General features: G+C 41.6%; 1 protein-coding gene across 5 annotated transcripts in view; it reads left to right on the top strand.

Annotated features, from left to right (window-relative positions):
* Positions 1-27,457, top strand: part of LMBR1 (limb development membrane protein 1) — a 150,727-nt gene that overhangs the window by 33,066 nt on the left and 90,204 nt on the right. For 2 of the 5 annotated variants that reach the window (XM_047835397.1, XM_047835387.1), the window contains exons 3-4: positions 1,612-1,651; positions 8,324-8,463. In XM_047835397.1, coding sequence (XP_047691353.1) covers positions 1,612-1,651; positions 8,324-8,463 — 180 coding nt within the window. Of the gene's footprint in view, positions 1-1,550; positions 1,652-8,323; positions 8,464-24,493; positions 24,569-27,457 lie in introns of those variants that run through there. The other 3 variants (XM_047835406.1, XM_047835415.1, XM_047835424.1) reach the window with 3 other exon arrangements.

The raw sequence follows: 27,457 nt of genomic DNA, 5'->3' as shown, positions 1-27,457 counted from the left end.
AATACTCTTTCTGTCATAATAGTAAACTAACTAGAGTTTTGAAAGCAATTGGGAAATAGTGCTTGCTCTAGTGTTTTAGTTTGACTCTATGATTACACTAAAATACTTCTTGGAGTCTGTAATTTTTCAAAAATTTGAAGACCTGCAGATTCAACACAGTATCTTAACTATTAAAAATTTTTTTTAACGTTTATTTAGTTTTGAGAGACAGCATGAGCAGAGAGAACAGCATGAGCAGGGGAGGGGCAGAGAGACAGAGGGAGACACAGAATCTGAAAAAGGCTCCAGGCTCTGAGCTGTCAGCACAGAGCCCAACATGGGGCTCGAACCCAAGAACCGTGAGATCACGACCTGAGCTGAAGTCGGATGCTTAACTGACTGAGCCACCCAGATGCCCCAATATCTTAACTATTTTTCAGATATTTTGGCATCAGGTTTTAATGATTGTGGACACAGAAGGAGGGGGAGAGAGAGTAAATGAATATAAGTGCACTGTTTAGGGGAAATTAGGAGATGATGAACAGAAAAGTTGGAGATTTATTAGATGATTTTTAGAGTAATGGCAGGGAGGGGTGATGGGTACCCTGGCCACAGTCGATTGTGGGGAGAAGAAACGAAATGGTTATGAAGCTATTAAAACATTCTTCAGTAGTTGATGGTTGATTGAGTGTGGACACAACAGTATAAAAATTAATTGTGACTATATTATTTTATGGTCCTTTTGGTTGTGAAGTTATTTTGGGCAGCGTGTAATTAAGAATGGAGATTGGACTAAGAGAATGGCTCAAATGTGCCATTGACACTGGAGCAGCTGGACACTCGTGATTCCAGAGACTTACGTAGAGAGCTTTTGAGGACAACCCCAGTTAGGTATCGAGGAGAAGGAGGGGCAGGGGTGTTATGTAATATTCTTGTAATTGGATCATACTGTCTTTAGCTGGTAAGTTTACGTGGGATGACAAAGAGGGTTGACGGCCATGAGAGGGAGGGAGAGGGAGAGGGAGGTGGGTGAGCTCTGGGGCAGGGGGCATCTGCTACTTGGAAAAGATACAGAACTTGATACTTTTCTGTCTGTAACTTGAACAATAGTTATGAAGCATTGAGGCAGTGGTATCTAAGTGGTTTAGAATGGTCCAAGAGAATCTTCATTATTACCGCTAATGATGACAAGCTCAAAATATAGAAAAGTACATGTTCTCAAATTCTGAATTCTAATTTTATAATAAAAATTTTTGTTGGATATTATCAACTAAAACATTTCATTCATTAGCAACTACAATTTCACTTACGTTATATGACAATGAACTTGATAGTGGTCCTAATGTTCTACTAAATTTTATTTTCTTGAGCACTAAATATTTGGAAAATTTTAATTTATATAGAGTATTTTTGTTAATCAGGATTCTGGTTAATCAAAACACTCTTCTCTAACTGAATTCTATCCTATGTGATTTAATGAGCTTTGAATTTGGATCCATGCTGAAATGAACAGTTGCTTTTTAAAAATCATTTCTGTTCAATAATCACTTTGTTTCTATTTTTGTTTATAGTTTCTGATAAATGAAACATTGTATTGAAGATAAAAACTTAACACCTTACACATTTTTACAGATGAACAAGAAGATGAAGACGCCATAGTCAACAGGATTTCGTATGTATTTTAAAATTCATTTGTTCTGTTTCTGATTCTGAAGTCATAAAGTTTTCAAATTTAATTCACACTTTCGGGCATAAATGTGGAAAAAAATTCACCTAATGTATTACAATGCTCTTTCTCCATATTAACCCTGCCCTTGGAAGCACGCATAAACAAATATACAATTGATTCTTGAACACTGGGGGGTTAGGGGTGCTGGCCCTGTGCAGTTGGAAATCCGTGAATAATTTTTGACTCCCCCAAAACTTAACTACTAACAGCCTGCTGTCTTACTCATAACATAAACAGATGATTAATGTGTGTTTTGTGTGTTATGTGTGTTACATACCGTATTCTAACAAGTGAGCTAGAGAAAAGAAAATGTTATTAAGAAAATCATAAGGAAAAGACATTTACAGTACTGTCCTATATTTATTAAAAAAAAAAATCGCTTATAAGTGGACCCATGTGTTTCTAATCCATGTTGTTCAAGAATCAACTGTACGTGGATAATTGAGGATTGTCTCCAGTTAAAATTTGCTGGCTTGAGGAACTGACAGTTTTACCTTCAGAGGTTCTAACCTGGAAATGGGCTTATGGCTGGGAAAATTGCTGGGCCGCAGGAAAGAAGACTCGGGCTGTTTGGTCTGCGGAGAAGACTGTGACAGTCTTGGAATAGGGAGCAGGTGCCTGTTCTGGTTAATTGAACACTTACCGGCTGTGAGCAGGGAGATGGGCTCGGGTGGTTCTTTAGGCTCCGTATAGCTCTCTTCCTGCGTCTGTTTGCTGCTGCTGTTATTGACGAACCCTTTCATGTTTTTGAGGCATCAAACTGGATGGAGGGCAGTGAGTTTCTTTCTGTCACATTTTGCTTGATTAAAATTTGAAATCACACAGCTGCGGCTACATAGGAGAGTATCTTATTCTAATTCTTTTTTATTGATACTTGAAACACTTTTGGCATAGTTTTGAATTTATAGAAAAGTTAGAAATATGCAAAAGAGCCTCCCCCCCCACCCCAAACCGTTTGAGAAGTTGCTGACTTGGTTCTTCATTTCCTTGGGATACTTTTGTATATAATTCCTATGAACAGTTTATTCTCCTGTGTACCTCCCATACAACCATCAAAACAATGAAACTGATACAGTGCCACTCTTGCCCCATTCAGATTTCCCAGTTGTCCGGTAATGTTCTGTGTTGCAAAAGCACCGTGTTTGGAATCCACACTGCACGTAGTTGTCCTGTCCCCACCTCTTCAGTATTTCCTTGACTTCCCTGACCTTGATACTTTTGAAGATCACAGGCCAGTTGTTTGGATTTGTTTTTTCATGATTAATATCAGGTTATTCATCTGTTGCTGGGGCGGGGGGAGGTGCGTAGGAGGGAGGAGGAGAGAGAGAGACCACATGTACTCGTACTCACATACACAGGTACTCTCAGGTATGCTGGAATAGTACTCGGCCATGAAAAGGAGTAAAGTACGGACGCATAGTGCAGCATGTAGGACCTCGAAGACATCATGCTAAGTGAAGAAAGGCAGACACAAAAGGCCACAGAATGTATGATTCCGTGTATGAGAAGTAGCCAGAATAGGTAAATCCATCAGTGTCATATGTATGGTTACCAGGGATGGAGGGGAGGGCAGAATGGAGAGAAATTGCTTAATGAATACAGAGTGTTTTTAGGGGTGATGAAAATGTGGGACTAGAAAGAGGTGGTGGTTGCACAACACTGTGAATACATTGAATCCTACTAAATTGTAAGTTTCAAATGGTTAATTTTATGTTATGTGAATTTCGCTTCAGTAAAAAATACTTCCAACTAGTAAGTGACTTCAATAGGGCTGATTTGATTCATAACTGAACAGTGAATATAAATGGACCCCGCGTTACTAGACGTGGTAATTTAAATGATTTTAAATGCCCTAGGGAAAACATCTGTAACTTTATACTGGGGATTCTTGCTCTGTGGGTTTAAAACTTAGGCCCATAGCTTGATTTTTATTTACAGGATTGGGGGTCTTAGTTTGATTCCTAACATCATGACATTTGTGAAAATTCTTAAGTGATTCATTATTTTTCTCTAAATTGCGGCTCCCGTAAAAACGGCGTAGTTCACTTACCTCAGGAAGCTACAGCGAATCACAGACCGAGTAAAGGCAAGGATTCTGTCCCAAGCGAAGGAGCTGTAACATGGGTACCACTCTCCTCTCCGTGTCGTCTGCGCTCCATTTTTGGTGGCAGATCTGCGCGCGCGCATTTGTGGCTCAGTAATTCCTCATCAGGCCAGAACACACACTTCGGCTTTCCCCTTGGCTGCGCCTCGTCTCCTTGTGCGGAGGCTCAGGAGCCCTGCGCTCTTCACCCCGCTCCTCCCAGCTCTGCTGTGGCCGCTGTGTGTCTCGGGCTTTGGGTTCTCCCCGAGGGCAGTGCCCGTGTCGTGTGACTGGAGCAGACCTGCCCTTCCTGCAGGCCGACGGGTGTGCACTGACAGTAAAGACTGGACAGAGCCAGGGCCGGTCCGGTCCCTGACCCCTCCTCCCAACGACCTCTTGGGCTTCCGCTGTCCTTTGTTTTCTTGCTTCCAGACGGAATGAGTGAGCGTGGAGGAGGAAGGCAGATCCGGGTTCAGGTTCTGAACTCAGGATCGACTTGAGTCCAGAAGAGACTGAGAAACAAGGATTTGTTTTCTCTGTGTGAAGGAGAGTTGCTGCTTCACTCTCGTGCCGTGGTGTGGATTAAAACACCCGCGACACAGTCGCGAGTCGGTGCTCGGTGCGCAGTCCGTGGGAGCTCAGCCTCCCTTCTCTCCACCATCTTGCTTTGCCTCGCGGCCTCCACCAAAGAGGAGGTGGAAGGCAAGGCCTGCCTGCGAGGAGCCAACAGAAGTCCTCAGGTCCTAAAAGAGGAACCCGAAAAGAGCTCAGACGAGTTCTGAAGTGTGACCGGCAGCCCCGGGGGCCGCTGCAGCAGGGTCCCCACGGTGGCCTGAGCTCTCCCGTGAGCACGGAAAGCCTGTTCCCTGGGCTTTCTCACCTCCCTTTACACCCACCTTTGCTTTCTCCTTTACCCTGTGTTCTGTTCTCTATTTGTATCTACTCACGCCCCCAAAGTAACTATGCAACCAAAAGTTCCATTTCCTGAGAGCTGCTGTCAGCTAGTTATTTGATTTGATTTAGAATAAAGTAATTGGTATAAAAATAGAATGCCTAATGGCTGAAACTTTTGTGAGCCTCTGCAGGTGAGCGAAGGGCCTCCATGCAGGAGGTGGGCCTAGCACGAGGCGCCAGAGCCCGGGGTGGGGGGTGACCTGGTGTGGGCTCTCAGGGTCTGAGAGGTGGGAGGGCGTTTTCCCTGTGGAGGGAAATCCTGACAGGGGTGTCGTCTCGAGGGGTGATGAGGAGCACCCACGTGTGTTCGGGGGTGCTCTGTCACGGGGTCAGCGCCCCGGCAGTGTGGCAGAACCCAAGTAGGCTGAGGAGGGTGTCCCCGGAGGGATGGCCTGGCATGGGTGTCAGAGGTCAGTGGGAGGGAGGCAGGACAGTCCAGAATGGGGACTCACCAGAGCAGGAGGGCGCCTCTGCATGGGGTGGGGGTGCCAGATTGCGTCCACGGCATTGGTCCATCAAGGGTAACGGAAACCATTTGCGGTTAGGGGAGAGGGAGCGAAAATGAACAGAGTTGTTGCGTTGCAGTTGAGAGTATCAGTGTGGATTCATGGTTTTCGGCATAGAGTTATTGAGCCAGATCTAGACGTAAAGGTGGGTTCACGTAAGTGTGTAAATGCACAGATATGCGTGGTGCCTCAGCCTGTTCACTGAGAGCGCAGCACCGCGGTGGCAGTGAGTATATTTAGCACCCAGATCCTCACTGCTAAGTGTGATTTTCCGCTGACAGGAGCCAGGGCTCCCTGAGGGAGAAGCTGACTGCAGGGCTGGGGCGGGGGGGGGGGGGGGGGGGGGGAGTTCAAGGCTCGTTTCGTGCACGTGGTGCTGCCAGAATGCAAGGAAGGGCCCCAAGATCTGTGCTGGAAAGACAGGTCAAAAGGACCTGGAAGCCTTCGAGGGCTTTCACATCGGTCAGGGACACTCTGAGCGTCAAGATAATGATTGTAATGGATCCCACACAGGATAAAATAGAACAATCTTGGGTTCATACTGTTCAGAATCAGTAAATGAATAAATTGTTTGACAAGGAACAGGATATTTTTCCTAGTTTCTAATTTAGCTTCCCACAAAATACGAATTAAAAGGGAAAAGAATAACGTTAGGGCGGACAGCCCTGGCAGGCGGCATCCTGACCAGTGATCGGGCAGAACGTGACCACAGTGGGGCAGGCAGGAGTTCTGGGCCACCTGGTAACCTGCAGAGAGAAGAGTGGAGCGTGGCTTCTGTGATACTCCTGGCTCCTGGAGTTGAAGATGAGAGGGGTCCAAAGCCGAGCTGCTAATCCCCCCCGGCTCCAGCTTCAGCCTTCTCTGTCATAGTTGGGACCAGCTCCACCTTCCCGTTCTCAGACTAAACACTCAGAGTCAGCCTTGAGCCCTCCCTCTCAGCCCTCCCTCACCCCCCAGGAAGTCCCGTGTGTTCTGTCCTCAGAATCTGCTCCCTGCAGAAGGCGACATTTCTGAAGCTGTACTCTAACCTGAGGGACGCTTCCGTAGGTCTGTAAGCTATGACCACTGCTGCCCTTTTTTGACTCGATAGGGACCCCTTGCCAGCGGTTACCTGCACTGCCTCAGCCTTTTCTGACTGAGTAGCTCTGGTCCCGCTGCTCACGGATCGCATCGTCTTGTCTGTATGTCCAGAGCCCAGTCACAGGACCTGCAGTGCAGTAGATTGAGGACGTGTTTTGTGGAGAGTTGGCATCATTGTTATGGTGACCATACATTCAGCATTTTCTGGATCACTCATGATTTCAAATACTGTACCTATTTGCATTCATAAGCTTACTTTTTTGTCGGATTACAGGTCCTGGTTTCTGATTTGGAAACTGTGGTTGGTCTTCTTGCTGGGTACGTGGTGGGTGTCATGTGAGCTGAGAGCATTGAGGAGGGTGGTGCTGAGGGTGCTTCATAGGGCACGTGACACAAAGCGGACCCTGGGGGCAGAGCTGACTGCGCCCAGGGACACGGAGCCATGAAATACATGGTCTCTAGGGGTGTGAGAAGGCCAGGTACCTCCCACTGTAGGTGGGACTGTGTTGTGGAACACACTGGAATAGCTGTGCGGGACCTCGCATGCGGAGATTGTGGGTTGACCTGATTTGTAGCATTGGAAGGAAGAAACGCTGGCGGTCAGGGCAGCTTCCTCACTTGACTTGCGAGGACAGAACCAAAGACGCACGCTTCCGGTCACTGGCTGGCCGTTGCCAGAGCTGGCAGTGGACTGGGATGGAGACTTTTCCAGTGCTTTCCCCGGGAGACATGCCCACTCGGCCAAACAGCTCGTGAGACTTCTGTGTCTGATTTGTCTGTGCTGTGTTTTTGGTACGTGTCACATGGTCTGCATTTAAACACTTACCGCCCATTTACTGAACGGAGGTTTCCGGGTCCTTTTGCCTTTGAAGTAGGAAAGCACTTCTGCTTGTGGCCACAAGATGGCGTGGGCCTCAGTTCCTCCAGTAGGTGTGGATTAGGAACGTTCGGCATGACTTTTTCTTAAATCTTCGTACGCTTGTTTTCACATTTTCCTGTATTGACTTTAAAGGGATGGATATTAAATTAAGGTTCCTCTCTAATGTTGGTGAGGTTATCTTTTCTTTTGCCTTGTTGGTCTTAAAAAATCTTTAGATAAAAAATGTTAGGCATTTCGGGCATGTATAACTGAGAAAGTGAAAGCCCCTTAGAATCCTCCTATTCTATGGGATTGTCATATATTATGCTAGGGTTTTTTTGGGGTTTTTTTTGTATCTCTGTTTTCCTGTGTGTATATATGTGTTTTTTGAGAGGGCTGGTGTGGGGGAAGCATGTTTTTTATTTATTTTTCATGCTTTTTCAGTTTTTTTTTTAAAATTTATTTTAGACATCTTTCTGTATTAGGACATATTAGCAACATCTTATTTTTAAAAATGCCAAAATAGTGTTTTAAATATCTTTAATAGTAGAATACTGTTTAATAGCTCCCTACTATTTACTAGTATCACTTATTTTGCCTTTACTCATTTTAAGAGGTAGCTGACCATTGGCTTTGTAAGTTTTTTTCTCTTGAAATAACCATTTTGGACTGATTTGTTTTTCATACTGTCTTCACAAGTAGTTTTTCGCCTGAGTCAGTGTTTGCATTGCTCTTATGATCTATTTGCCAAAGTTGTTAATTTAACGCCATGGTGAAATAAATACTTAAATTTAAAAAAGGAAAGAGTCTATGGCATATTCTTTGTAAAATGTACGAAGTACTCTGTCTTCGGTGTGTGAATCTTTTAGGGCCTGCTCGTTCAAGTTCACGGGCTTCTCACGGGGTGAGGCATTGTGGAGTGTGTCTAATTGAACATCTCCAGCCACACAGCATCGTTGGTCTCCTGGTCTCCCAACTACATACACTTAGTGAACACTTCTCCCAACTACACTTAGTGAAATTCTCATGTAACTTCTTGGATTAAGAGATGTAAGAGTTTTCATCCTTTTGGAATTTGTACCATATTCCTAGCCTTTTCCAGTCGCTGGTGACAGCCGTCTCTTCTCTTCCAGGTTGTGTTTGAGCACGTTCACGCTGGCGGTGTCGGCCGGGGCGGTTTTGCTTTTACCCTTCTCCATAATCAGCAACGAGATCCTGCTCGCCTTTCCTCACAACTACTACATTCAGTGGCTGAATGGCTCCCTGATTCATGGTCAGTGTGTGTCGCTCATTATAATCACAATGAACGTTTTCGTTTTTTACTGCCCTGTATTTTTCGATTTGCCTTGTCTTCATTTGCTGCCTAATTTGCATCTGCCTCCAATAAACCACGAGTCCCTCATAAAATCAGAACACCAGATTTTACTTACTATTCCTATTCTTAGTTGTGAAAGGCTTTTCTGTTTTACTTAGTCAAGAAGCAGTGTTTATACTTAACAATGATTTTGATAAGTATTCATTTAAGTATTTATTCAAAACTGTTTTTAATTTAATTTCATTTTTTACTTTTATTTATTTTAGAGAGAGAGAGTGAGTTGGGAAGGCGGGTGGGGAGAGAGGGAGAGGGAGAGGGAGAGGGAGAGGGAGAGGGAGAGGGAGAGGGAAAGAGAGGATGAATCCCAAGTAGGCTCCGTGCTCAGCATAGAGCCCGTTGTGGGGCTTGATCTCACAAACCTCAGATCATGACCTGAGCCAAAATCGAGTCAGATGCTTAACCGACTGAGTTGCCCAGGTGCCCCAATTTAAATATTTAGCAAGAGAATTCTGGTTTATTTGGATATGTGAAAAGAACTCAGCCTCCATTTGAGACCAAAATAGTAACCATAGTTTTCTACTTTAATTTCCTGTTAGTAACGTTTGTCATTTAAAAATGTATAACAGAAGGGGGAAAACTTTTTTGTCAGTATAGGCTTTAAAATTAATGGTTAAAAATGGTTAAAAAATGACTTACTGGGGCACCTGGGTGGCTCAGTCAGTTAAGCATCCGACTTCAGCTCAGGTCATGATCTCACGGTTTGTGAGTTCGAGCCCCGTGTTGGGCTCTGTGCTGACAGCTCGGAGCCTGGAGCCTGCTTCGGATTCTGCATCTCCCTCTGTCTCTGCCCCTCCCCTGTTCGTGCTCTGTCTCTCTCTCCGTCTCTCAAAAATAAACTCTAAAAAAGGAAAAGGGACTGACTTACGATGGGCAACATAGTATATTGCTTGGAGGCCAAATATACCTGCTTTCCAGTCTTGACTCTTCCATCTTCTAGAAATTTTTAGTGAAGTAAGATATTTTAATTTTAATTTATAAAATATATTAAAAGATGTAATACATAGATCTTTTTTATGTTTCATTGCCCTTCCCCCCTTTTTTCATACTGTGATTTCTTTATGTGTGAAACCCATCAACTTTTTAAATGTTTTATTTATTTATTTATTTATTTATTTATTTTTTGAGGAAGGAGAGTGTTCACACATGAGTTGGGGAGGGGCAGAGAGAGAGGGAGAGAGAATCCCAAACTGGTTCTGTGCTGTTAGTGCAGAGCCTGATGCGGGGCTCAGTCGCACGAACTGCGAGATCATGACCTGAGCCGAAATCAAGGGCCAGATGCTCAACTGACTGAGCCACCCCAAAACACATCAGCCTTTTCTTAGATTTTTGTAAATGTGCTCTAGTTATTTTACTTTTTAACTTCATTTGCTTTTTAGATTGATGGAATTATTAACATTTTTATATTGTCCAGTCTTTTGTCTTCCCTTTGGTCTAATTGTTTTGTGTTTAGAAGATCCTTTCCCTCCCTGAGATGTGACAAATACTGTCTCCCCCCGCTCCCATTTTCTAAAAATGATTTTGTTTATGCTTAACTGTTTAATTCATTTGGAGTTTATACAGACAACTCCCTTTTCTTTTACCCCTTTGTGTTGAAAGAAATGACTACATTTGCTGTAGAATATTTGCAAAACAAAATGTATGGTGAAGAAAATTGTTACTCCCAATCCTACAAGCATATAACTATTGTGCGTCCATTCTGTGGCCTGTGGCCTTGAATGTGCTGTGTTCCTGTGAGCACAACCAAGTGGAAAACCCTCACGGACTCAGGGTTAGTTTGTATCTCCCCCTGTCCACACATAAGGGGGAGGTTTCCATGCCATTAACTACTTTTCTGTGCAATTTACAATATTGCCTGGAGCTGTGTTAATCATGGAGTGTTTCCAATTTTTTAATTAAACTGTAGTGTACATCTTTACAAATATTTGTCCGTAGGATAAATTTCTGCGATTCACTTGCCAGGTAAGCATACTTGCAGAGGACTTGAGAGGATATTTCCCATCCGCAAAGCTGAAGTCCCCTGCTGGTTTCACGTTCATCGGTGGGGTGGGGGAGGGGCTCCTCTTCTCAGAATGCATCTTCACCACCTGTGGGCATCACTTAAAACCTGCCAATTCAATAGCGGAACATTTCCCCTCTTACATGTACATTTCTTTAATTACTAGTAAGGGTGGACACTTACAAAACAGAGGTCACTCATACTTATTTTTTAGTAAATTGACTACCTGTGATTCCTTTGCTCATTTTTGCAGTGTTTTCTCCCCTCTTTTTAAGTTTTTATTTAAATTTCAGTGATGTAACACAGTGTAGTATTAGTTTCAGGTGTGCAATACAGTGATTCAACACTTCCCTACATCACCTGGTGCTCATGTCAACGTGTGCCCCCCTTAGTCCCCATCACCTATTGCACCCACTGTCCTATCCACCGCCCCTCTGGTGACCGTCAGTCTGTTCTCTGTCGTAAAGAGTCTGTTTCCTGGTTTGTCTCTGTCTCTTGTTGCTACGCTTATTTGTTTTGTTTCTTAAATTCCACATGTGAGTGAAATCATACGGTGTTTGTCTTTCTCTGACTGACTTTTCCACTCTGCGTTATATTCTCTAGATCCATCCATGTTGTTGCAAATGGCAAGACCCATTGTGGGGTAGCTCCAGTCTCCCCTTGGTGGTCAGGACCAGTTATCCCAGCCGGCACAGGAACTCCCTTCCTTGCTGGTTGATTCAGAGGCATGAGGATCCAAAGTACTGGGCAGCAGTCTGAACTTCCAGTTCAGCGGGACCAGTGTTGTGTCTTCTGGTGGAAACATTCTTCCCTTTAGAGCTTGGACGTCTAGGCTAGCAGCACTAGTTCCTAAGGTTATAGGAACAGGAAGCAAAAGTTTTGCTAGTGGGCACTGGGGATAATAGTACCCCCATTCCTATTTCTCCCCCTTGATTCCTGGGCCTGGGAACCAACCACCATATTGGATACAGATTCAGGGCACTTGCAGCCTCCTGGAGTACCTTTCCTTAGTCCTGCGAAGCATCGCCACCTAGCTGGCACTGTAACTGGGTCTTCAGAAGGACATTCCACCTTTCTGTCAAACCAGCTGCTTCGGGAGGTAGGGAACATGTAAGACCAGTGAATTCTTTTTTTTTTTTTTTAACATTTATTTTTGAGAGACAGAGAGAGACAAAGAATGAGCAGAGAGAGAGGAAGACACAGAATCCAAAGCAGGCTCCAGGCTCTGAGCTGCCAGCACAGAGACCAACACAGGGCTTGAACTCATGAACTGTGAGATCATGACCTGAGCCGAAGTCGGACACTTAACCGACTGAGCCACCCAGGTGCCCTAAGACCAGTGAATTCTAAGGGCATGGGTCCATTGTAGCTCTTCTTTTCCTGTGAAGCATTGCTGTGATGATGGTGGACGGGGCAGTCTAGAAGTTCACGGATGGTAGTTTTGGCAGAAGCTTTGTGTTCCAGGCAAATCTGTATCTGAGTGTCTGTTCCAGTAAGGACAAAACGCTGCCCTTCCCATGATGGGAGTGGTCCATTTCAATAAATCTGCCACCAGATAGCTGGCTGATCTCCCCTGGATGTGGTGCCACATTGAGCTCCCAGTGTTGGTTTTTGCTGCTGAGTGATTAGGCCAGTTTGCTGGGGGCCACAATCCAGAGCCCAGGCTTAGCTTCCACCCCTGCCATCGTGGCCACTCTGTTCATGAGCCCATTGGATCGTGACAGGGGTGGCTGGGGAAAGAGGCTGACTGGTGTCCACAGGATGGGTAATCCTATCCACTTGATTATTAAACTCCTCTGCCATGATCCCCTTTTGGTGAGCAATCACATGGGACACAAATTTCCTTGTTACCAGTTTTCTAATCATGTTTCTTCCTAGTCCCAGACCATCCAACAAAATCATTGGATATGACCCATGTATAATAATAATAATGAATAATAATGAATAATAGTAATAATCACGTCTGGCCATCTCTCCTCCCAGGCAAAGTGCATTACCTGAACATGCAGTGCATTGGCAGGGTTTCCCTTCACTGCTGTCCTTCAGAGATGTCCCAGGGAGGAGCTGTGGTGCTGCAGCCGTCCGCTCTGGGTGAACAGGCCTGAGTCTTTTCTTCCTTTGTCAGCTGAGTGTAGGGATCTCCCCTACATACACCCCTACATGCACCCCTACAGGAGTGCATAGGTGCAAGTTCGGGGAGAGAAGTAGTGTGGCAGCAGTGGGGCCCGGAGGCGTTTGGGTTTCTTGTTCACGTAACTGATTTGTGCCTTCGGGACCCGCTTGGGCCTGATCGTGTGCATACCACTTCCTTTAGCTGATGGAGTGCTGCTGTTGCCTCTGTCCAATGCTACGGCTCGCTGGCTCAGATAGCGCCTTGTTCACGGGGGACAGTTCAGGCCACGTGGTTAGCTTGGAGGCCCGTGATCAAGTGTTCAGTCTCCGCTGAGGCCCGGTGACAGGCCAAGATGTGTTACTTAAGGGAGAGTGGTTGTCTGTGCAGGACGGCAGGGCTTTACTCCGGAGTCCCAAGGGCCCGTGCCGTGGTCCATCTGTAGCGCCTGTTGAAGGCTCCAAACAACATCCCTGTCTGCCACGGACACTTCAGGCACCCGCGGATTTACAGACCAGATGGCCTGAGTAGTAGAGCAGCTCGCACAGCGGCCTGTGCTTGTTGCAGAACTTGCTTTCGTTCTGGGCCCCACCGCAAACTGGCAGCTCTGGGTGTCACCTGGTAAATGGGCCGGAGAAACGCTGAAATGAGAGATTCGTTACCTTCAAAGTCCAAAGAAGCCCATGAGCATTGTGCCTGTTCCGGTTGTAGGAGGAGCCAGAGTCAGCAACGAATTCTTCACCTGAGAAGACATCTCTCCAAATGCCCCACAGCACTGGACCCCTAGAAATTTCACTGACATAGGAGGCCCCTGAATTATTCTTAGATTTATTTTCTACCCTCCGACGTGAAAACATCTCACCAGTAAGTCTGGAGTCGGTGCTACTTCTTGCTCACCGGATCCAGTCCGCAAAATGTCATCATTCGAAGGGGCCGGTGGGACATTTTGTGGGGGCTCAAGATCCCTGCAGATTAAATTGTGATGTAGGGCTGCAGTGTTGGTGTGCCCCTGAGTACCTGTGTACCCAGGTACTAGGGTATGTGCTGATTTACTCAAGCAGTGAAACCAAATCTGGTACAGCGGCTGCAGTTGGAGTCGCCACCTAGTCAAGCTCATGGTAACCCGCTGTCATTGTCCTGAGGTCCATCTGTCTCGGGGATGTGGGAGTCAGTGCTCCTGCACCTTTCAGATCCTTCATGGGGGCACTAATCTCTGCATTCCCTTCAGGGATGTGGTGTGGCTTTTGGTTTGTTGTTTTCCTAGTCAGAGGCGGTTCTGGGGACTTCCACTTGGCGTTTCCCACCATAACAGCCCTTACGACACAGGGCAGGGAGCCAGCGTAGGGATTCCGTCAGCTGTTAGGGAGATCTGTCCTTGTGCATTCCGGAACCGGGGATGTGACCGTGGACCGGGTTTGGAGGCCCCTGTGAGGCACGTGAGACCTCAGCTAACCCCTCATTGGCCAGCTGACCCCAGAAGCCCTGCTCTGACAGTGCACCACAGTGACGTTTGGGGTTCAGTGTTGAGTAGTCCTCAAGAGGTCTGATGATCTTTACCCCAGCTCAGTTCTACCGTCCATATTCATTTGTAAGTCATTTACCATCCTGGAACATTCACGAGATTTTCTTGTTATCTTTCTTTTTTTTGTTAAACTTTTTGTGAATTTGGATCACCTGCTCCAGGACTTTCGTGCTGAAAATGTTCAATAGTCATTGCAGCGTGAATAAAAGTTATTTATTGTTTCATTAGGAACACCTTGGGAAAAAAGAACTTAATTTGAAAAGAAATTTAGTGGCTTATCCTATAAAATTGTCAGTAGGGATGGTTTTGATCACTTTTGCCTTTAATGTGTAAATCATATGGATTGGAGGCTAATGGGTGTATTGATGATGCTTTAGTATGTATAACTACATTTAGTTTGAATTAAATACACTCTCTGGATTGTGGACACATAGATTTGAGATGTTCCATGTTAACTGTATTATCTTGAAATGCCATTAACTTCTCTTGGCCCGGATTTAGTAACATAAAATAAATAAAATACTAACCTTAGTTCTAAATCCCTATCATGTAGCAAGACGTATCTCTGTCTACAATGAGAAAATGATTAAAATACCTTGAAAAATATGATCTGCAAAAATGATACTGGAGCTGGAAAAAGGCAGGATGGTAATCCTCTGGTCATTGACGGTTTTGGCCCATGGTCTTTGTCAGGTGTCATGTGTCACCTGGATTCTGTGAGGTGTGTCCTGTCCACTTAGTGCGGTAATGACATGCTGGCAACTATAGTTATTGTAGGATGGTACAAAGGGGGCGTGTACAAAGGCACCCTGGGAGATAAAATTGTCATTTTTATTGTTAAAATTGGAAAAGGTTAAAAAATGGGCAGAAGAAAGTATCTACTTGTTATTGTGTCTTGTTAAAAACTTAGCAGAAAAATGTGAAACCCTTCATTCAGTTCCATAGATTGAAAACTGATACAGATGCTTAATGGGTTTTCCTTTTGGGGTGGTGGACATGTTCTGGAATGAGGGGGGGTAGTGGTAGCGCAATGTTGTGAACACACTACATGCATTGAATTATTCACTTTAAAATGGTAATTTTATGTAATGTGAGTTTAAAATTAAAAACCAAACAGGAATCAATCTTTGGAAGGTACATGAAGGATGGAATTAAGTTGTAGCCTTCCATAAAATCAGGAAATAATTCTTGGATTTTGAGGTATCCCCCCACTGAGTGGGGCCAGTTTTTGCTAAGCTGTCCATACTCACCATACTCACCAGAAAGAGATACGTGTTTATAACGTGATTGCCGAGTTGACGTTCAGTCTGTTCAAAGATAACCACAATGAAAGTGACTAGTCTTTGCAAGGTGTATGTGTTTTATTTTGATTTTTTCAACAGGCATAGACAATATGCTATTGTGCACATCATGAAGGAACAATACACAATCCATCTTTATTTCATCTATTTTCAAGTTCCATAGAAGATTTAAAAAAATCAGACTTTTAGATTATAAGCAGCCAAACTTTAAAAGAAGATAAATATTACATCTACTTATGTATAGATATTGACTCAAGTCCTTAATAAAGTTTAATATACCATTATTAGGTAAATGTTACTAATAGCTTCTAGTTAATTGGTCTTGATAGTCTTTTATCATAACATGCATCAGTTTTGTTACTGGATATTAATGGAGGTATTGTTTATAATATTAAAAAGCAGGGGTGCCTGGGTGGCTCAGTCGGTTAAGCGTCTCACTCAGTTTCGGCTCAGATCATGATCTCACTGTTCGTGAGATTGAGCCCCATGTAGATCTGCGACCCATAAGCATAGAACGTGCTTGGGATTCTTTCTCTCCCTCCCCCGCTTGCATGAGCGTGTGGGCTTGCTTTCTCAAAAAAATAAATAAAAGCAAACATTAAAGAAAAAAATCTAAGAGATTTGCTTAATTAAATTTTGGTGGATCTGAACAGTGGAGTGCTTTTTTTTTTTTTTTTTTTTTTTTTTTTGCTATTTATAGATGATGATGTAGAAGAATATTTGTTGATAGAGAAAGATGTTGGAAAAATGCCTTCCTCTGGGTGATAGGATTGATTAGAGGATATAAACATTGTTTTGGTGCTTGTGTTGTGTAGTATTTCTGTAATGGAGATGTATTGCTTTTTTGTTACAAGGAAAAACTTACATTAAGGTTAAAAGTTTCATAACTCATTGCTAAAATTGTTTTTATTTATTTTTTGTTCTTCTAATAGAAGCTGTTCTAATTCTGAACTTTACACAATACTTCCTATTCAAAAGCAGCCTTGTAGTCTTTCCCTAAGGCTTCTGCTTTCTTGGTAGGATTTTTTTGTTCTATAACTTGCCAGCTGGATTAGGTCCTCAGTTCTACTGAAATGTTGATTTTAACTTAGATTTGTCATTTAATATGGCTGAACTCTGATTGATTTTCTGTTTTAAATTCATGAAGTTTTTGGTGTATGTGATGAAAAGTGATAGATCATTTGCTTCATAGTATTATGTCGGATTTGGGGATATTTTGTGACCCCAGCAGATGGAGCTAGAAGTTAACGCATCCTGTGGCAATCTGGCAGTTCCCTTTGGTTTGGCTTGGTTTTAAACTAAGTATTGCAAACAAAACAAACCAAACAAACCCCAAACCCCCAACCCCCAAAAGACTATTCTAGGATCATTAAATAACCTTTGTTTAAGTTCAGATGCTTCTTTGGGGAATAGGCACAGGACATCTTTCAAAAACACTGTCACTAATACTGATTTAGACAAACCACAAGGTTTTTGAATTTTTAGGGTTGTACTATACTATTATATCGAAGCATGTAATTTTAGCTTTTTGAAGCAGAGAATTTTGACTAATATTTATTTTTATTTTATAAATGAATATGTAAAAACATGTAATAAACTGTATGATATATATGAGCCCTAACTTAAAATTAGGAAAGTTTTATCAAAGTTAATAGAATAACTCTAAAGGGATATTAATGTATATATGTCTGATATATGTTTGTAAAATGCTGGAAACTTACTACGTCTTACAAAGTTGCCAAGAATATAATTACTACTTAGGAACGTATATTAGATATATTGTTTTTCTACATATTAGGTGTTCTTCTCATACTAACTTTAAATTTTATGTTATAGATTTGATAATTAAATTAGAATAAGCTACGTCTGAAGCTTTCACATTTATATACTCTGGTTAATAAACTTAATTTTTTGCATTTAATTATTAGACTTTTAATAAATAAAAGATGGTTACCTAGGTAGGTGATTATCCTGTTAAGATAAGACCATCACCTTTCAAATTCTTTGTGTTAAGTGAGTATTTCTTGCAAAAATAAATAGCTGTGGTGGTTCTGTATCACTTTATATCCCTTTCTACAATTGTGGTTGTCAAAACCATTAGTGGTAATATTGGAAAAAGAGCCATTGGGGGGAAAAGTTTAGATGATATATGCACATATGTGTATTATATGTATATGCGTATATAACGCGTAACGTACATATTATATAATGTAAATAACACACACATACACACACACGTCACATATATATAAAGTTCGGTACGTGAAAGCAGGCATCTAATTTCATGTCAAGCTGAAGAGTTGGTATTCAGAATCTTTGTGATCGTACTCAGCATTTTCTGCACTCGCTCTGTAGACACCACTGCTTGTTGATACCTGTTGATAGCGATTTTTTTATTTAGCTTTCTGTTACTATCTGCATTAAAATTTTTTAATGTCTATTTATTTTTGAGAGAGAGAGAGAGAGAGAGAGAGAGAGAGAGAGAAAGCGTGAGCGGGGCAGGGGGGGCAGAGAGAGAGGGAGAACAGAACCCGAAGAACTGTGAGATCATGACCTGAGCCAAAATCAGACGCTTAACTGACTGGGCCACCCAGGTGCCCCAACTGTCTTCATTTTAAGTGTGTGGGTTAGAGTAGATACTTTTTCTGATTTGTGTTTTTGCCCAAGGCAGAGTTTTATTTCTTCACTTTTGATTTTCAGAGAAACATTTGAGCTTGGTGTTGTCCCTGCATGAAAGGGACATATGTGATCAGAATGATGAATTCTGGAAGTATGTATGTTTATAACTCAACAACAATAAGAAAGTCTCATTCTGTGCTATGAATGATAGTTGATTGTTTCACACGACAAAAATTAAGTAAAAATTTTCGCGCCATTGGAAAGGTATAGTGGATTCTAAGCATTCAAAGGTTTATATTCATGGGTGCAACTATTTGAGAGAAAGCTTTGAGCTCCAAGTGGTAATTTGTGACTTGGCTGAGGCTGGGATTTGACCTGTGTAGTCACTGAGGCTAGTGAATAGAGTGGAAGGCAGGGCTGAGAGCCCAGATCGTATCCGCATCTCAGTGCAGTTTGGTCACCTCTGCCTTTATGCATTTTGTTGGAAGGTTACCTAACAGGGATTTGGAGAATTTGGAGTTTCACAAAGAGGTTTAAATATGTTTCATTCTTTTTAAGGCTCTTTTTGTGCTCCTTATGGAAAATTTAGAATATGTAGGAAAGCAGGAAGAAAAATCATCCCTGATTTTACTACATTTGCATTGTTAATAATCTGGTGTATTTCTTTACAGTTTATTTTCCGTATCTACTTTTTTGTCATTTGTTTTTATACGTTTTTAATGTCATGTGTATGTAGGTTTTTGTTTTGTAAGCCTTTTGGGGTATAATTAATGAGAATAATTCTTTGGGAAAGGGGTGAGAGCTAATTTTAGCTGTAACTCACATTACAGTCTTGTCTTTATCTGGTCAAATTGCTGGTGTGCCTTAGAATTTTTCAATTTTTTGGAGCATTTGTGTTTTATGTTGAGACAGGGCAAGTGGGGGGAGGCACTGACATTTGTTTAGTATTTGGTATGTTATTTGTCTTCTTTAGGAGAGCCCTGTGAGTTAAGTTGTAGCCTATTTTATACACAAGGAAACAGAGCAGAAGTTCTTTTTCCAGGTCATATATAGCTGATAGATGCAAACTTAGACATAAAGTGCCACTCACTCAGACATCTGCCATCGGGACTAGGAAGGTCTGTAAAAAAATTTTTTTAATGTTTATCCATTTTTGAGAGAGAGAGATCGCGCGCGAGAGAGAGAGCGAGCACGTGCAAGGGAGGGGCAGAGAGAGAAGGAGACACAGAATCTGAAACAGGCTCCAGGCTCTGAGCTGTCAGCACAGAGCCCGACACAGGGCTCAAACCCACGAACCGTGAGATGGTGACCTGAGCTCAAGTTGGGAGCCAGGCGCCCCAGAAGTCTTTTAAATCATGAATAGTACGAATGCCTTGTTATGTCAGAGGATATTATAGTACACAAAGTACATATACTGCATTCAGTGTTTTATTGAAGTTGGATTTGCTAAAACCTTTCTGTATTTGGTGTTTTAAGAAGGCTTGAATGGGGGGCCTCTGGGTAGCTCAGTCACCTGAGCGTCAGACCCTTGATATTGGTTCAGGTCATGGTCCCAGGGTCTTGGGATTGAGTCCCGTATCAGGCTCTGTGCCGAGCATGGAGCCTGCTTGGGATTCTCTCTCTCTGTGTCTGTCTCCCTCTGCCCCTTCCCCTGCTCACATGCATGCACGCTCTCTCTCTCTCTCAAAAAACAGGTAGGTGGGTGGGTAAATAAATAAATAAGAGCTTGGGTGTGGGGGCGCCTGGGTGTTTCATTTGGCTAAGCCTCCAACTCTTGATTTCAGCTCAAGTTGTGACCTCACGGTCATGGGATCAAGTCTTGCACTGGGCCCCGCACAGAGTGTGGAGGCTGCTTGGGGTTCTCTGTCTCCCTCTCTCTCTGCCACTTCCCCACTCACGTTCTCTCTTACTCCCTCTCAAAGTGAATATTTTTTAAAAAGGCTTGGATGTACATGTGCACACATATAAACACATGTAGAAGTTTTTAATTCTGTTTTAATGTCTTACCAACTGATCAGAAGCTCACTTATGTTTTGTTTTACACAGATGGATAGAATTAATAGGCTGTCATGTGCTCAGTTTAATCTTCAGTAAAATCTTATTAAACTGATTGCACTTTTCAGCAGTATTTCAGCAATATTGCTGTTTTTACAAAATTCAAAATATTGTGCCTTTTTCATCCAGAATGTAAAGTGTGAGATACCATACAGCAATTCAGAAAGAGGACGAGATCTTGGACCGAATCCCCTATCATTTGTAACTTCTGGAATTTGTGTGGCATTTATTTAACCTCTTTTAAAAAAGAGTTTGGTTTCTGGGTGGGTTGAACAAGGGGATCTCCAAGTTCTTTTTTGCTCCAAAATTATTTCTTTGTTGGTGCATTAAAATAAAAGTAAACTTTTGCTTATTTTATTAAAAAAATTTTTTTAATGTTTATTATTTTGAGAGTGAGCAGGGGAGGAGCAGAGAGAGAGGGAGACACAGAATCTGAAGCAGGCTCCAGGCTCTGAGCTGTCAGCACAGAGCCTGTTGTGGGACTCGAACTCATGAGCCGTGGGATCATGACCTGAGCCGAAGTTGGATATTTAACCAACTGAGCCATCCAGGCGCCTCTAAACTTTAGCTTATTTTGAATCAAGTTTAATTTTAGAATCTTAAAAATGTTGTGTCTATGCTGCTTAAGTGTTTTGTTAAAATAAAGAGTTCTTTATTTAGACCATTACAAACAGGAAGAAATGTCCTTTTTATTGAAAGCAATTCTTTGAGAAGATAGAAAACATTTTTTTTTTTTGTAGGTGATGGTCTTTTTTTCTTTCTGAATCTAAGTTGAGGGTAACAGATATTGAATAGCATAATAAGAGCTTAACAAAGTGAGGCTTTGCAATTATTTCATTATTATGTTTAATATGTTTTTACGACACCATCGTTTTATTAGAGTACACCTTCTAAATGTATCAAAGAACATAATGGAAGGGGTATAGAAAAAGGAGAAAAAAGAATAAGCTTGATGGTTCTGTGAAGGATCCTAGAGGCTCACTGTAGAATGTATACAGGAACAGTTAAATTTCAGGAACTTAGGGCAAGAGAGTAAAGACAGTGGATATATCACAGGAGGGAACAGTTTTATCTTGTAAGAGAAAACCAAGACAAAGGAATTGAGGTTTAGGCTTTATTCTGTTGTTGAGTTGTGTGCTGAAACAATTTGAAAAAGGCACAAGGACATCAGTTAGTTTCTGGGAAATCAACTGGAAACGGTAACTACAGGTTAAAAACAATTTTTTAAAGATTAACAAATACATGAAGACAGTAAAGAATGCTCTGCTGTGCTGTTTTATGCCCAGAACTTTCCCTGTATTTTATCAAAAACTAAGCCTCAGGTGTGAAGTAAGAAAAATTAAAATCAGCATTCAAGTGTTGGTAGAGAAACACTTTAAAAGCTAAATATAGTTTGGCCAAGATGGAGTAAGAGGGACTGTCTGTACCCTCTCACCTGCAACAACCAAGTGTTCACGAAAACATAGGCAATGAAGAATAGCGATTTAGGACGGATGAGTCCTGCAGCTGCTCCAAGGTGCTGCGGCGGGGTTGGGGGTGCAGGCTTCTGGGCGGAGTACTAGAAAGGAGAGAGACATCTTTTACAGATGGATAGACTCAATGGGCTATCGTATTCTCAGTTTCAACGTTTCTCTTAGTAAGATCTTATTAAACTCATGTTCTTTTTTGGGGGGGGGAAGAAAGCTGAAATGAAGGTTTTCACAAGGTTGCATTCCTTTTTGGAGGCTCTGGGGAACAATTTGCTTCCAGGCTCATTCAGGTTATGGTCTGAATTTGGTTCTTTGTGATTGTAAGACTGAAGCCCTCCATCTCATGCCAGGTGGCTGGTCTTTGCCCCAGAGGCTGCCCACCTGTTATGTTTTCCATGTGACCCACCTCCAGCAAAGGTGGGTTGAGTTCCTCCCTGATTTACCCTTCTGCTGCTTCTCTCTGACTTCAGATCGAGAAAGTTCTCTGCTTCTAAATGGTCCAGTTGGGTAGGTTGCACCCACCTGGCCAATCTGAGATGCTCTCTTTATCTCTCATATTAAAGTCCATAACCTTAATAATATATCTGCAGTCTTTTTGGCACATATGCCGGATCAAATAGTGGCCCTCTCCTGTGCGCACCCGTCTTCACCCATCATGTCTACTTACGATCTCAGAATGTGGCCTTCTTTGGAAATAAAGTCTGCAGGGGCGCCTGGGTGGCGCAGTCGGTTAAGCGTCCGACTTCAGCCAGGTCACGATCTCGCGGTCCGGGAGTTCGAGCCCCGCGTCGGGCTCTGGGCTGATGGCTCAGAGCCTGGAGCCTGTTTCCGATTCTGTGTCTCCCTCTCTCTCTGCCCCTCCCCCGTTCATGCTCTGTCTCTCTCTGTCCCAAAAAATAAATAAACGTTGAAAAAAAAAAAAAGGAAATAAAGTCTGCAGATGTAATTAGTGAAGATAAAGTCACACTGGATTAGGGTGAGCCCTGATCGAATTACTAGTATCCTTATAAGAAAATAAAACAGAGGCACAGACACATGAAGAAGGCCACGTGAAGCCGAAGGTCGAGATTGGAGTGATGCATCTACATATAAGCCCAGGAATGCAGCTACCAGAAGAGATAGGGAAAGGTTCTTCCCTAGAGCCTTCAGAAGAGATATAGCCCTACTGATACCTTGATTTTGGACTTGTAACCTCCAGAACTGTGAGATAATAAATTTCTGGAAAAAAAAATAAATTTCTGTTGGCAGAGGCTATGCAGTTTGTGGTACCTTGTTAGAGCAGCCCTAGAAGACTAATGAATCATGGACTATAACATATTCACAGATTTTAGAGATTAAGATGTGGACATCTTTGGGGGGTTGCTCTGCCTACCTTGAGCCTGTAGCTGAGTACAAAGCAGAAAAATACAACCCATAATGGTGAGAAAATAAATCACACACAATTGTTAGAGATTCAGAATTGGTAGATAAGAATGGTAATGCATTTCTTATAATCCTGTCTCATATGTTCCAGAAGCTAGAGGAGAGATGGACCATATTGAGACAGGGAATATATAAAAATAATCAAATCAGACTTCTGGAAATTTTTTCATGTCACATGAAAATATATTGGATGGAATAAAAACAGACAACATTGCAAAAGAGGTTAGTGAACATGAAGACATAGCCATAGAAAATTTTTCAAAAAAGAAAGACACAGAGGGGGAAAAAAATGACTGAAAAACTGACCAGGGTATCAGTGATATAATTGATGTTCTTTTTAAAAAAAATTTTTTTTAGCATTTATTTATTTTTGAGAGAGAGAGAGAGTGAGAGCCAAGAAGGGGCAGAGAGAGAGAGGGAAACACAGAATCTGAAGCAGGCTCCAGACTCTGAGCTTTCAGCACAGAGCCTGACGCGGGGCTTGAGCCCATGAACCGTGAGATCATGACCTGAGCCGAAGTCCAGCACTTAACCGACTGAACCACCCAGGCACCCTGATATAATTGATGTCCTTAAAGAAGGGAGGATTAAGAAGAAATATTTGAAAAAGTAATGACTGAAAGATTTCAAGATTAGATGAAAACTATAAACCCTGATCTAAGAAGCTCAACTAGCCCTATGCACAAGAAAGATGAAGAAAACTATACCAAGATGCTTCAAATTGGTCAAAACCTGTGATAAAGAGAAAATCTTAAAAGCATTCAGAAAGGAAGACATAGAAAGTACAGAGGAACAATGATAAGAATCAGCTTATCTCTTGGAAGAAATAATGCAAGCCAGATGACAGTGGAGCATCTTCACTGAAAAAAAGCCTACTAACTTAGTTCTCAATCTAGTGAAGATATTTTTCTAAAACAAAGGCAAAGTAAAGACAGTGTCAGATACACAAAAGGTAAAAATTCATCAGCAGACCTATACTACAAAAAATAAGGGAAGTCCTATAGGCAGAAGCAAATCGGTAGGAGATAGACATCTCAATCTACAAAGCAGAATGAAGAGCACTTTAGAAGTGGCAGTTGTAAAATATAAAAGTTTTTCTTTATTATACGTCTTAAAAAAATGTGTTATTTAGTTTTTGAGAGAGAGTGTAAACGGGGGAGGGACCGAGAGAGACAGCAACAGAGAATCTGAAGTGGGCTCTGTGCTCACGGGCTGACATCAGTGAGCCTGATGTGGGGCTTGAACTCATGAACCGTGAGATCGTGACCTGAGCTACAGTTGGATGCTCAACTGACTGAGCCATTCAAGTGCCCCTTTTTATTATATAAGTCTTTTAAAAAGATAATTGGCTGTTTAAAAAATAGTAATGTATTGTGATTTTATAATCTGCACAGGTAAAATGCATGACAACAATAGCACAAAGGAAGAAGGAAAGAAATGGAAATACACTGTTTTTAAGGTTATTCTGTACATGAAGTAGTGTATCACTTGAAAGCAGATTGTGATGAGGTAAGGTGTATGTGATAAACCTGCAAATAACCCTAAAATAGCTCAACAAAGAGAGTTGTAAGCAACTGTAAGAAAGAATGGAATCATAAAAAGTTAATCCAAAGGCACGCAGGAAAAGAAGAAAAAGGGAAGATAAATGGGACAAATGGAAAACAAAGAGCAAACTGATAGACTTAAACCTGACCATATCAGTAAACATTAATGGTCTAAACACTCCAATTAAAGGGCAGAGACTGGGAGTGCCTGGTTGGCTCAGCTGGAAGGGCATGCGACTCTTGATTTTAGGGTTGTGAGTTTGAGTCCCACATTGGGTGTAGAGATTACTTAAAAATAAACAAACAAATAAATAAATAAATAAGGTTGTGAATTTGAGTCCCACATTGGGTGTAAAGACTACTTAAAAATAAATAAACATAAATAAATCTAAGAAAAAGGCAGAAATTGTCAGAATGAATAAAAAGGAAAGACTCAAGTATGTGCTGCCTACAGAAAACCCATTTTAATATAAAGGCATGAATAGGCTTGGAGCAATAGGAGAAAAAAGGTATACCGTCCTAATTGTAATAAAAAGAAAGGTGGAATAGTCACATTATTATTAGAAAAAGGTATCGATTTTGCTAGGCATAAATAAGATAATTTCATCATGATGAGGGAGTTCATTTATCAAAACATAATAAACATTTATCTACCTAATAAGTAGCTATTAAATGCATGAAGGAAAAGCTTACAGAAATGAAAGGATTAATAGTCAAAATCATAGTATTATTCAGATTTATTGCTACTCTCTTTTTAAATTTTTTTTTTTTTACGTTTATTTATTGTTGAGACAGAGAGAGACAGAGCATGAACGGGGGAGGGGCAGAGAGAGAGGGAGACACAGAATCGGAAGCAGGCTCCAGGCTCCGAGCCATCAGCCCAGAGCCCGACGCGGGGCTCGAACTCACGGACCGCGAGATCATAACCTGAGCTGAAGTCGGACGCTCAACCGACTGAGCCACTTAGGCGCCCCTCTACTCTCTTTTTAATAATCGATAGAACAAATTAGGAAAAAATTAACAAGATGGAAAATTTGAATAACACTCTTAATTTGGCCTAACTAATTTTGCATTTATAGAACTCTCTGCCCAACAGTAGTAGAATATACATTATTTTCAAGTACCCTAGGCACATTTATCAGGAGAGCCCATATTCTTTGCCTATTTAGTCTCAGTACTTTTAGAAGAATTTAAGTCATACAAAATATGTTCTCTAATGACTGTGAAATTAAATGGGAAACCAGGAACAGAAACATAGACAATCCCTCAATTATTTGATAACTAAATAACTAGTAGGTCAAAGAAGAAATCGAAAGGGAAATTTGAAAGTACTTTGAACTAATAAACATTTAAAACATATGAAAATTTATAGTACTAAAATGCCTGAAACAGAAAAGAAAAAAGGTCTCAAATCAGTGCCCACAATTTCCACCTTAAGAAACCAGGAAGAGGAAATGAATCCCAAATTAAGAAGATTGGAAGTAAAAAAAAAAAAAGATAAGAGTAGAAATCAATGAAATGGAAAGTAGAGAAAGTGAGAAGATCAATTAAATTGATAAAAGCTGCAGCCAGAGTGGTGAACAACAAAAAAAAGACACCAATTACCAATATCAAGAATGAGAGGGATGACATCACTATGGATTCTACAGGTATTAAAAGGGTTATTAGTGCACATTGTAAACACCTTATGCCAATACAACCCCTTAGAGAAATGGAAAAATTTGAAAGGCAGAAATTACTAAAGTCCCTCAGACATTGTAGAAATGTTACAAACATTCTCACAAATAAAATTCTAGGCCAAGAAGACTTAACTGTCACTTCTACCAAATATTTGAGGAAGAAGCAATACCAGTTCTACACACTCTTTCAGAAAATTGAAACTGAGGGAGTACTTACTAATTCATTGTGCCCAGCATTACCCTGATTCCAAAACCAGACAGACATTACATGAAAAGAAAACTACAGACCAGTATCCCTCATGCACGCAGATGCATAAATTCTAAACAAAATTTAGTAACTCAAATGTGACGATACATGAAAAGGATAATACATCATGACTTGAAAAATCAATGTAATTTACCATATTCCAACGCTAAAAAAGAAAAGTCACCACAGTACATGCAGAAGAGCAAAATTCAGCATCCATTTTTGATAAAAAAAACTAGGCATGAAAGGGAATTTCTTCATCCTAGTAAAGAGCATCTGTAAAAACCCTACAGATAACATCATGCTTAGTAGTAAACTGAATGTGTTTCCCTGAGAATAGAAACAAGGCAAGGATATCCCCTCTCACCACTTCTATTCAGTATTCTGAATTCTGGTGATTTTTAGAAAATAAAGGACATTGATGTTGGAAAGGAAAAAGTGAAGCTGTATTAACAGATGAGATGGTTGTCTATATAGAAATTGTGATGGAATATATTATTAAAAAGCTATTAGAATCAATGAGTTTACAGTGTTGCAGGATACATGATAAATACACAAAACTCAGTTGCATTTCTATATATGTACTAACCATGAATAATTGGAAATTGGTTAAAAAAAACAAGTGCCATTTGTATACAGTAGCATCAGAAATATGATATATTTAGGGATGTGTGAGACCTATATACTATACACTATTAAAACTCTGCTGACAAAACTTAAAGAATACCACAATAAATGGAGAGATATATCATGTTCATTGAGCAGAAGACAATGTTTAAGATGTCACTTCTCCCCATATTGGTCTGTAGATTCAATGCAATCTCATTCAGAATCGTAGCAGCCCTCCCCCCTCCCCCTGCCCCCACTGTTTTGGGGGTAGAAATTGAAAACCTGATCTGAAATTCAGATGGGAATTCAAGGGACTTAC

The sequence above is a fragment of the Prionailurus viverrinus genome, chromosome A2 (assembly GCF_022837055.1).
Source record: "Prionailurus viverrinus isolate Anna chromosome A2, UM_Priviv_1.0, whole genome shotgun sequence".
NCBI classification, from domain to species: domain Eukaryota; kingdom Metazoa; phylum Chordata; class Mammalia; order Carnivora; family Felidae; genus Prionailurus; species Prionailurus viverrinus.
Note: the sequence above shows the minus strand (reverse complement) of the source record. Positions and strands in the feature narration are given on the sequence as shown.